This window comes from Crocodylus porosus, unplaced genomic scaffold (genome assembly GCF_001723895.1).
Source record: "Crocodylus porosus isolate Cpor-Errol unplaced genomic scaffold, CroPor_comp1, whole genome shotgun sequence".
Taxonomy (NCBI): Eukaryota; Metazoa; Chordata; order Crocodylia; family Crocodylidae; genus Crocodylus; species Crocodylus porosus.
Window position 1 is genome coordinate 67466198 of NW_017728943.1, and position 12056 is coordinate 67478253.

The 12056-nt window shown below is 38.5% G+C and overlaps 1 protein-coding gene across 5 annotated transcripts in view; it reads right to left on the minus strand.

Annotated features, from left to right (window-relative positions):
* Positions 1–12056, minus strand: part of EPRS (glutamyl-prolyl-tRNA synthetase) — a 57470-nt gene that overhangs the window by 36978 nt on the left and 8436 nt on the right. For all 5 annotated transcript variants that reach the window (XM_019549493.1, XM_019549490.1, XM_019549492.1 and 2 more), the window contains exons 3-9: positions 8013–8112; positions 5723–5879; positions 3984–4123; positions 3797–3891; positions 2234–2360; positions 619–811; positions 47–218 (exon numbers count right to left, since the gene is read on the minus strand). In XM_019549493.1, the coding sequence (XP_019405038.1) occupies positions 47–218; positions 619–811; positions 2234–2360; positions 3797–3891; positions 3984–4123; positions 5723–5879; positions 8013–8112 (984 nt within the window). The remainder of the gene's footprint in view (positions 1–46; positions 219–618; positions 812–2233; positions 2361–3796; positions 3892–3983; positions 4124–5722; positions 5880–8012; positions 8113–12056) is intronic.

A 12056-nucleotide genomic window follows, 5' to 3' on the forward strand; every position in this document is an offset into this window, starting at 1 on the left:
AAAAAAAAAAAAAAAAAAATTCAGTCTGAACCCAAAGAGCACATACTTGTAGGTATTTCCAGTGCGTGGATGTGGCTGGTTTTTGCAACGATAAAGAGTTGGATCTCTCATACATCCATTGTTACAACTCATGTCTATTTTTGCTCGTAGACAACAGGTTTGTCCATATTCTGTTCCCTTTTTCATTTCTTCCCACATTTCCAGATTCTTTTCTACAGCTAACAAACAAGAATTTTAAGATTTTCTTAATACGTTACTCACCTGGCCATAGTAGCATATTTTGATTCCTGCATTAACACATATCAATGTCACCCACTCTTCAGACGCAGTACAGTAGAGTCCTGAATTTCTTTTACACATTCAGCATATGGCATTAAAAATCCAACTGCATGGCAGACATTACTGTGTACATGCAATAGGCCAATCACATATACAGAAAACTCATTTATCTTGCTTTGTGGAACAAAGCACTGATCACCTCAGCACCCCTGTGTCCCCACTGGCTTCCTATGCATTCACAGCAACTGAAAACAGGTAGTAAGATCAATGAATCACCCAAAATTGTATTTCACTAACAAAGGTAACAAAAGGTGGGAGCAGAGCCACAAAGTATCTTACAGTTATTTCTGTGTTTGGATTCTTTTCTCTGTTCACGCTCCATTTTCATTTGTTCTGCAGGAGTGTTATCCACATAAGCTTTCCCTTCTTGAATGAGCTTCTCTGCGTATTTCATTATTGTTTCAAAATGATCTGAGGTATATGTAAATTGATCTGGTTTGATGTGAAGCATCGCAACGTCTTCCAGAATAACCTGAAAAGTGTTGTTCTGTAATATTCATAACTGAAAAGAAACAGCTAACTGTTCACTCTATCTATGTTAAACTTTTTCAGTTTGAAATGACCCTTTTGCCAAAAGGCATCACTATATTAATACAAGTCATGAATGAAAATAAACTGGACCAATTTGCTGTTACTTCACAGAATTATATAAAGGAGACCCAGGATGATGCTCACTGCAGAGCAAGAGAAACTGAAGCCTGGTATCCACTCCTCCAAGAAAGAATGGGACAGGAAAAATCAGATAGGAAAAGCTGGTTCCCTAAAAGTCTGTTGCATGTTTAATCAAGTAAGAACAGTTGCAAGCCTCAAGAGCCACCTATATGGAGGTTCCTCTATCCAGGCACCAGAAGCAGCATAAGGTGAAAATAGATATTTCAATTTTCGCCATCTTAAAGATTTTGCAAATATTAAGAAAGTGGCTATAAGGATAATTTTTAAGAAAATTTAAAAGCCTGGACACCTGGGATATTTTATACAGTATTTCCTATGTGAAGTGGGGATTTTTGAACACAGTAAGTTATAGCAGGAGCGGGCAATTATTTTGGGCAGGGCTGCTTACTGAGTTTTGGCAAGCCATCGAGGGCCATATGACAGGCAGCCAGGGGCAGATAAATACTAATTTTCTAAATTTTTTAGGGATACCGTGGGCCAGATGGAATGGCCCAGCAAGCCGCATCTGGCCCGCAGGACGAATTTTGCCCACCCCTTAATTATAAGCACCGATGGCTTCAGTGCCTATAATCATTTTAAATTAGAACTTTGGCTGCAATTTGTGGTTAGGCTATTTAAAATTCAATTCTCTAAACTAGTTGCCATCAAACATATAGGCAGCACAATAACATGAAGCAAGTACTAAGCGAAGGGGAAGACAATGGGGTACTGGACCAAAAAGTCTTGGCTTTTAAGGAAAGTATAAGGCATACTGCTAATATAGATACACCTGTACATCTGTAACAGTGATTCTCAGCCAGGATGCTTCAACACTCTGGGGCTCCCAGGACTAACAGGCAGGGCTGCAGGGCAGATGGCTCTAGCTACTGTCATACGAGACCCCAGTGGAACAGCTTTGGTGGCAGATGCCACCACTGTTCCCTCACGTACAGATGAGAGGCAGGGAGAGTGCAGGCGGAGAGTGCAGAGCAGGTCCTGCTGCCCTTACCTAGTACCACCAAATCAGGGGTTCTGAACCTTTTTAGCCTCAAGGTAACCCTAAATAACGTTTCCAAATTTAGAGTTAGCTCACTGATTCTCAACCAGAGTGCAACTACATACAGAGAAGTTATATAGGGATGCTTTGAAGCTAAAATGGTTGAGAACCACTAGATCTATAGATACAATTCAAGGCAACTGCATGATTTTCTTCCAGAAATAGCTTCCATTGTTCTCCACATACCTTTTCAAAGTCTTCTTTTTCTTTTTCAGGATTTGTGTCATCAAACCTCATGATGAGCTTTCCTTTAAAGTTAACCTGATAGTGTTGATTTAGCAGAGCAGCTTTTGCGTGACCAATATGTAAATACCTAAAATAATATTTAAGGGAAGAAAAAAAAATTAACAAAAATTTAAGTGTGAAATGTGTAAGCATACAGCTTCCTATCTTTTAATTTAATTCTTTCTTGTCACGCATCTCACAAAAGAAATGGAAATTATAAAACCAGTTTATGCAATATCTTAAACTTTCTGTATAACAATCTAATCAGAGGTTTTCAATCTCTAATATAAAACTCAATAGTGAAAATGTATGACTAAAATTTCTCTTTGCAATTTCATAATTTATGTTTTAGCATAAGACTATTTAGCTCTTTGTTAAAAAGCAATACAGTCAACATTTTAGAAGTTCAGCTTGTTCAGAAGTACTTGCACTGCACAGTTATTCTGGACAACTGGCAAAACATGAGCTAGTAGATTCTTTTAAAAAAAAAGTAATCCATTTACTAGAGAACTGCCCATCAAGAACAACGGGGCGGGAGGGAGGAAAGGGACAGGGAAGCTTCCTAACCCTAACCCCTCAACCCGGGACAGAGAGGTGCAGGGGGAAGGAAGGGCGAAGCTTGCCCCACCATCCCCTCCAAGAAGCAGGGCTGGGATGGGAGCTAAGACCAGCAGGGATGAACTGGCTCTCCTGCTCTGTTCCCACTGTCATGGTGGTACTCCACTGCTGCCTCCTGTCCGTAACACCTTTTGGAGCACTCTGATTGGTTGTTTCAGTAAGGAGAGTGCTCCAAGAGTGTTACAGACAGACAGACTAAGCCCTTTATTATATTAGAATTTATTTTATAGTAACAAAGGCACCAGCACCAGCACCCGCAAGAAAGTCAGATTAACACAAAGCTACTAAAAACTACTTCTATACAATATTTCGTTTTTCCAAAAATTAACATATGCTACCTGTTATCTTACCTTCAGTTTACAGTAAGGAGTATTTTTTTAACAACATAAAACACCAAAAGCCACTTTTTCCACACTGTATTTGTACAGTTACTCTATTCTATACACATAAACTATTACTCAAATGTCACTTGTTTATATTCAAGTCATATAATGAGAAAGAGTACTGCAATGACCAAAAGTTACAAGAAGCTGAATAACAAGTCTACAGAAAAGTATTGATAATTAATTCTTTATTTTTCTCAGATTACTCTAAAAGGAAAGGGGAGACTGAACGCAGATTAAAAATATTTTTAGGAGCTCATCATTTGTTTTTTAAATATTAGCTTAATGCTACTTACGAGGTTAAGCTCCAGGGAAGAAAAAGATTAAGTGACCCATGCCAAAAAAATCTGAAAAAGCATTTTTTAGCTATCAAGTGACCTTGAAAGTTGCTTTTATGATGGAAGTGTCCTCTAACATACACCAAATTTATTAACAAGCAAACCAACTGACCAACATCATCATTACAGTTTTTGAAAGCGAAGCGAGTAAAAACACAAACCATTCTTGAAACAAGTCATCTTACCCACTGGCCTCAGGAGGAAATCGTACAATGACCTTCCCCACCTCTGCACCTGGGAGTTCAACGAATTTCCCAACATCCTGTTTCTTCTCTGTTACCTTAAAAACAGCAACATGATTACACATTTTATGCAAACTGCACAACCAGACAAATGCCTGAAGAATTTTACCATCATATAATAAGAACTTACCACGTTAGTCTTTGGTGTAGCAGCAGCCCACTTGGTACCCACTGACTGAAAGGCACACTGTGCTTCAAGAAAGCCATACCAGCGTTTCACATGGACTGGAGCCTTGTTTTGTTGCAACTCTTCCTGCCATATATTACTGCCTGTTCGGAAACAGACTATTTTTAAAGTTGTGAATTTACAACTGGATTACATTGATAAATTATAACTTGATTAAAATATTCTGTACCATTTCTTTCATGAAAGCAATTCCTTGAACACAATGCATATTTTTTCTGAGTAGATTTATGCTACAGGCTGCTCCTTTAACTGTGGTGGTAGCGCTACTGACCCCCCTACTGTGCATGCAGCTCTGCTGACAGGAGTTTTTCCTGCATTCATGACAGTTTGCCTGAAAAGCAGGAACTCCAGCAGCAGAAACCATCTTTTGCCAGAAGACCTGCATCTATCTCAAGGTTTTGCCTTTAAAAGGGCTTTCTAATGTAGACAAGGACTTAAAGAATGCAGTCTTTCCTAGAGCCTTTCCCAAAACAATATCAAGGAGCATCTTCATTACTACCTGAACTAAAGTCCAGGGTATCTGTTTTAAATACAGTGCTATGTTTACACCAACAGGCTCTCTCTCACAGCAAAGCTAATTAGCCTGTGCCCTGCACAACATTAATGCAGCCACAGTACTTTGCTATTTCATTAGGCATGCACACAGGACAGTACAGACATATCCATATTGCTTCCATGGAAACAAGAATATAAACTTCTCTGTACTGTACCTACTTCCATGATGCAGACAGCACTTTGTAAAACTGAAGCCATGGAAAGTAAAACCAGGCCTCCAACTTACAAGGAGTAGGTGTAGCTAGGACGGACAAGATTTTTGTGGGTGCTATCTTTGATTGGATCAACTATATGTTTGGGAGGGAGATGGATGAGCTTTTGGGTACTACAGTACTCTTCTTAAGATCTCTGAGAAAGGGTACTGTGGTAGCGAAAAGCTCATCTATATCCCCCCGCAACCACAAAGTTGATCCAATCAATAGACTCGCACACAAAAATCCTTGCCTCAAAATATCTTTTTAATGTATTTCTAAAGGAAAAATGTTACTTTCAATTTTGAGTCTCAGAGCTGCAACCTCAGAAAGAGATCAGGAAAAATGTTAAACCGTGCTGACATGATTCACAGACTGGCATGAATTATATTCAAACTTGACTGGCATGAATAAGTGTCCAATAGACAATTATCAGTGTTACTACAGAATTTCATTTTAACAAGCTAACTCACTCACAGTTTGTTTAACATTATGAGAAAAATACGGAATACGTTTTAAAAGACACCACAGCAGATAAAACAATGATTGTTTTAATAATGCTTTCACTAAAAAAATTTTACAAAATTCTGTACTAATTTGCACTCTAATCTCACACACATGCATTTAGCCAAGAATAATTTCTCATATTTTAGAAAAAGGCAAAAAAAAAAAAAAAGGGCTACGTGCATTAAAAAAAGAAAAGAAAAAGGCATTATCAATCACAACAGTGTAACTTGTATTTAAGAAATGTAAAAAATTTTGTTTAAAAGGATTTAAGCCAAGACACAAACCTTCATGCTTACCAATCCATAATTACTGTCCACCTTGCTCTTACATATTCCTGCCTATTAAATTGTTGCTGAGACTAAAGGGAACAGATTTAAACAGTATGCCACATTTGCAAAGCTGCTACAGCACTTGCATAACTATTAATACCTTTTAGTACAGCCCAGACACACAAGTCTGCCAGACTCAGGGAATTTCCAACCAAATAGGTTCTCAGAGACAAGCAGTGATTGAGTTCATGGATTGCTGAAGGAAACTGGGATGGAGCAGATAACTTTGTAGCACTGAATTCCAGCCAATGGTCAATCTAATTTTAATGAACAAAGAAATACATATAACATTTAACTAGGTAAAGACACATTCTTATTGATAAAAGTAAAAAAAAAAAAGCACAACCAAGCTTATTAAAAGATACTAAGTATTAATTAGGCCACTGAATATAAATACTTTTTTGAGGATATTGGAGACCTTAGAGTTCAAGAGTTGGCAATCTATGGCCTGCAGGTTGGATCCAACCTGTGGAGCTCTTCGATTGACTTGCAGACATGGGGCTTTGGCAGCAGCCGCTTCCCTGTTTTGCTGCAGCAAGAAGCAGCAGGTGTCATTGTCAGGTGCTTTTCCCTGTGGTGCCATAGGGAAAAGTGTAGGTGGCAGCTGGGCCCTATGGATCACAGCATCCCATACTCTAAAAAGGTTGCCAATTACTGCCCTAATTCATAGCATAAGGTTCATGAACTATTCTCAGTTTACCAACAAGATAATCTGGGGTTCATATAAAGCTGAGTTACAAGCTTAAGGAAAATTTCTATCCTCAAACTGGATTCAGACTGTTGTCACTGACATTCATGAAATTATTCCAGATTTACACAGGTATAATGGAACATTTGATCTCTGATGACCACCGATCTAAGCTTGTGCCTTAATCTAAAAGATGACATTACTTCCAGACCTTTAAACTGTGGCCTTTTAGACAAAACTTGACAAAAAGCTAATGATTTTAGCTTCTCTTAACACTTATAATTTTAAAAAACAATGGAAATAACCTGTTCCTTCAAATTAAGAAATGGTAAGATTCACTAGTAGCATTATATGTGAAGTACCTGAAAATTGAGTTCTGTGTTCCATTTGATTCCCTCTTAATTCTGGCAAGCTACTAAATAACGTGAATTCTACACCAACTTGCCCCACATCTTTTTCACTCTGTTCTTTTAGTCTTCCCTTTTCAGCTCCCCTGCCCCCTCCCAAAACTTGTTTCCATAAAGAAAGAAACATGTCACTATTTCTCAATGTTTCAATCTCTAAGACTCAGACCCTCAGTTGTAATTAATGACAGCTTAACTGACTTCAGTGGAGCCACACACATTTTACCAGCTGAGGGTTTGGTTACACGTGTACAAACTGAATACCTCAGTTGTAAAGTCTCTCATACATATGGAATGGCTTTAGGACTGTAAGAGTTCTGTGAACTGCATCAGGAATACTTCCAACTGTCCAGCCAACGTGGCAGGCACAGATGTAATCACACAGCTACAGAATTCAACTGTCTCACTTGCAATTACATCAGAAATATTCCTACCACAAATGCAGCTGTCCTAACATTTTTTAAAACACTTTTTTCTTTGGGGAAAGGGGAATAAAACCTCAAAAGTTGAGAGACGTATTTCATCAGAATTATTGATCTTGCTAATATGTTTTTGGAGTGCAAATGTTTTGCACTTAAAGCAGAATTATTGGTTGATATTCTAAGTTGAGTCAGAAAGTTAATGGATTTAACCACGAAGAAACGGAAGCCATTCTGGGCAATACACTAAAGCAGCACTTTCTTCTTGCATCAGAAAAAAAGAAAAGTTCCCAGGCTTAATGAAAGACTTTCTCCGATCTAAAAGGAATGTGGAAAAGCAGGGAAGCATTAATCCTCTCTAAATTCACAGGAAACAATTCTGTGACTTCTATCCATCTGAGGCATCATCTTTAAAATTCAGCACATGGCTATTCTGGGCTGGACTCAGCGCTAAGTTCATACATCAAGTCCTGATAATAAGGTAACTGAGAAAGGTCTTTTGTGAGGAAAGTTTAGGGTCATTTTTAGCTTTCATTTTGGAGAAACTTGAGAGAATTTAGGGTATCCCAGGAAGTAGATTTTCCAAATTGGCAAAAGCTGGCCAGACTCCCAGATGAGAATGCAGCCTGCCCAGCTGTACTGCAGAGATCAAGAATCAGGAGCAATTTTTGGCCCAGCATTTCACAAAGGCAAAAAGAGAACCAATCTGGTACTTGGGGATACAATCAGAGAGATCTCTACGAAGCAGTTAATTTGGCTTGCGCAGTTTACTCAGCTGCACAGCTTTAAGTCACAATAGCTGCTAGTTAGAAAGCAAGAAAAACATATAACCTATCAAATACTTTTAATGTAAAAATCAAGTATGCATAACTGTCTCACCTCTGTGTGCTCCAAAAGATTTGAACCATATAGCCCAGCAGAAGTGGCAACTCTAGCAAGATAGCGGGCTATAGAATTTGCATCAGTGAATGTAACATGACTAAAAAACAAAAATTAAAGATGCATTAGTCTAGTATTAGCAACTGATACGCTATGATACACAAATTATTCTAAAGATATTAAATAAGCCATCAAACATTTTTTGATAAAACAGTGGACATAACGTTACCAGAATGATAAAAAACACATCGCAATGAAACATTCTTCACCCCCAACCTTTCTAGCAGATCACACCACTGTTAAATGAAGGGTTAACTGAACTAATTACTTTTGGCCATGTAATTTGTAATGACATAACAGGAACATTGACTCTACTGCACCTGAGAACAGACAGAATGCAGAGGTACTGCCAAGACTCTAGTACACAAGGAGTTAATTTTCTTTTTTTCTTCTTTAGATGTCTGTACAAAGAGCAGGACTTTCTAAAAAAAAAAAGAGGGCTTTTGGAAACGCATACTGGAGAATGCATAGCTCCTTACCCAGGCTGCGAGGGATGGGGTTGATCCCACGTAAAAGCAAATATCCTTCAATTTGTTATCCATTTTGCTTCTTGTTCACTGCTTTGATTTGTATTTATAAGGATTCCCTCATGCTGAACAGGCTGTTTAAACTCAGTTTCCCTATTGATTTAAAGGTTGCTGCAGAACTTATTTCTTTCTGTATTTTGCCATCCCTTCAATTGCTCCTACACGGTCCATCCACATGGGAATAGAACTACACCAACTATGATATAGATCATTATTTGCATTACACCTATTTTTAGAGGCCGCACGTGAGTTCTGTATGTAGGCTGAGAGAACCTTTCTCCAATTACAATCTAAATAGGCACCAAAATAAAAGGGGACTTGCCAAGGTCACACTGCAGGTCTGTGACTGTGCAGACAGCTGGTGCTGCCTCATTTTGGATGCCGGTGCAGACAAGGGCCCACTAATGGCAAACACTCCAACAGATGGAAGCTATCTGAAAAGCATATTTGTTTTAATGGCTCATCCTCTCCCATTATATCTAATCATCTAGCCATGCCCAATCTCCTATTCTTAAGGTTTCTAGCTTCAAAATTAACTTTTAACAGGCTATGAAAATGTTCAGATCAATACTCACAGAGAAGCTTTGAGACTTTGTCACTTTTTTTTTTTTTTTTTAGCTAAGATGCATCATAACAGGAAACAGTTTCTGCTTTGTTCTCACAACTAATTTCCAGAAAACTGCAAATTTGTTAGTTCCCCATTTTTCTAAATACTAATTAAATGGCAAGAGAAAGGTGTAAATGTTTTATTCTACTAGCTATCAGATATGCAAATATGACCTACAGAGGGCAATGGACTGGAACTCAGAAGACTGGATTCTGTTTCTTATTCTGCCACCACTTGGCTGAGCAACCTTAGGCAAGTCACTTCCCTTCATCACTTGTAAAGGAGGATAAGCACCATAAAGTGCTTTCATGTCTATTGATGAAAAGCAATAGACATGATGCTATAAAGCTAAGAATTATTCACCATCATTGCTTTTATCTACAATATGTGCACTGCTGACTCAGCAATATTTGGTGGCGCTGAAACCTAAAAAAAGTACATTGTTGCCCACAGCTTGGATACAGATACCAATCCATTCTACTGTATGCAAACTCCCATCCCCTTCACCGAGAGTTTTGTGTGTACAAATAATATGAGTCAACCCAAATGGACAAACATTGTAGCAAACACCATAATAAAAAAAATGCACTGCAAACAAAGACTTGGGAGGCACAGCTTTGTGTCTGGTGATCTCAGGAAGGGTTTACTGAAAGCATATAATGCATCTCTTATTCAATATTATTATTTTTGCTTCAGGGCACTACAATTCTGGCTTCCCTTCACTTGAAAACTGGAAAGAACAGGATCAAATCACTTTTAAATATTAAGGAAAATTGAAGTATTGTGCATGTTAACTGCCCTAAAAGAGTCACCAACAAACTGAGTTAGTCTTTGCCTCCAGTACAAATTGATGCATTAATCAAGGTAACTATTCAATTGTTTACAATTATTTTCTCCAGTATTCACTTTGATGAGCTTTATGGTATTAAAACAAAGAAGAATTTGAGTGCAGGATTTGGCATTTTTCCTTCCTGTGCCTCTAGACTACAGGACATGGAAGTTTAATAAGTATAGCATAACCTGTTGCCATTTTGTGCTGAAGTCAGTTTTGTCATAAAACTTACAAGACTTAAATGATAATTCTGTGTGCTTTCCCTAAATTCTTTCCCCTACACCAAGCCTAAGGCAGCTACAAAAGCATTTTGATGCCATAGTCTGTGATAAAGCAGATCTATTTTTGAGAAAGAAAAGCAGAAAGTTCTTAAGTAATATGAAAAACAAGAGTGAAGATGGTTGCTTTAAGCTGCATCTTGCCTATGGTTGCAAAACCAATTTAAATTGTTTACTGTCTTTAAAAAAAATTACATTTCTTTCCCATTTCAGGATGAGATGCCTTCAGCTTCCTTCCTTCTAAAAAAAACAGCAATGCAATAGCTTAGATCCCCAACTAGTAGCAGCTATTAATTCTGACCTGTGCATTAAAATGTAGCTAGTAAAAAATAGCAAGGAATTTTTATGGGAAAGGACATGAACAGACACAGCAGCAAAAACTTGAATGCCAGAAGGCAGGGAGAAGCAGCAGTAGTGCAGGCACACACACAGTGCCAACCCCCTACCCTCCACCCTACCTCAACTCTTCTGTAGCTGACTCTGCACTCACACTACAGCCTTTGGGGAGGTGGAGGGAGAGGAGAGAGAAGTGGCAACAGCACAGGTACAGCTTCCAGCTCCCCAACCCCAGTTCAGCTCCTCACCAAAAAGCCCTAACATGGGCATGAGCATAGGCCAGGGGTGGGCAATTATTTTGGGCGGAGGACTGCTTACTGAGTTTTGGCAAGCCGTCAAGGGCCATATGACAGGCAGCCAGGGGCAGATAAATATTAAATTTTCTAAATTTTTTAGGGATCCCGCAGGGCGGATGGAATGGCCTGGTAGGCCACATCCGGCCCGCAGGCCACATTTTACCCACCCCTGGCATACCCAAAGGCTTTTGGCTCTACAAGCCAGATCCAGTCCAGAAGCCATATGATGCCAACCCATACGTTAGGCTGCAGTTTCTTGCCTATGAAACAAAACTGGGCTCTTAAATGATATGCCCAGTCATAAGGATGTAACAAAATTTTCTGTTTGAAACATTATGTTTCAAAATATGTTAAACATTTATTCTAAGTCTAGACATTTGGAACTCTCTCATCTTGCAATACTTTTCAACTTACTAGTTGGAAAGAATCTATAATCAGATGTTTACTAGTGTTTAAGAGATTACTTTTAAGAGCAAGCTTAAAACATACCCATACTTGAAGCAAGCAGGCTGCTTCCTGCAAATGGAAGTCTGAAATATTCCAAGTGATTTTCAAACTGTGCCAAATGAAGTAGTTTCAGCACCTCAACAGCACAGAATCGATTTACCAAAAGCATTAGCCCAGAGACCAGTTTAGCTGATGCTTCTCAATTTACAAGTACCATTTTAAGAGATACCAATGTTACAGAAAAATCAATTAAAAAATGATTATACAGCTCAAGAGAAATAACGGTTAATGCAATCTTGAAGGAACAATCACTCTTCAAGTAGGAAGAATAAGAATACTAAGTAGCAGCATGTTCCTCTGTTCCTTTGGCCCCTCCCATCAGAAGTGACTTGCTTTTTACATCAAACAAGAAATGGAGCAGGTTATTTCAAAGGCTGCAAAAGTAAGTACAGAAGGCTCCATGATTGTTCCCATATATGGTATGGATACATATACAATAGTCCCAAAACACCAAGCCATCTTAATCAATTTCTTACTCTTGAAGAATGTAAAGTTGGTGAATGCTCCTGGAGGCAGAAAACGTTGTTACAATTTCTTTTAACTGTTCTCACAGTTATTACTTTCACTGACGGACTCTAACCCCAGTATAGATAAAATCTCA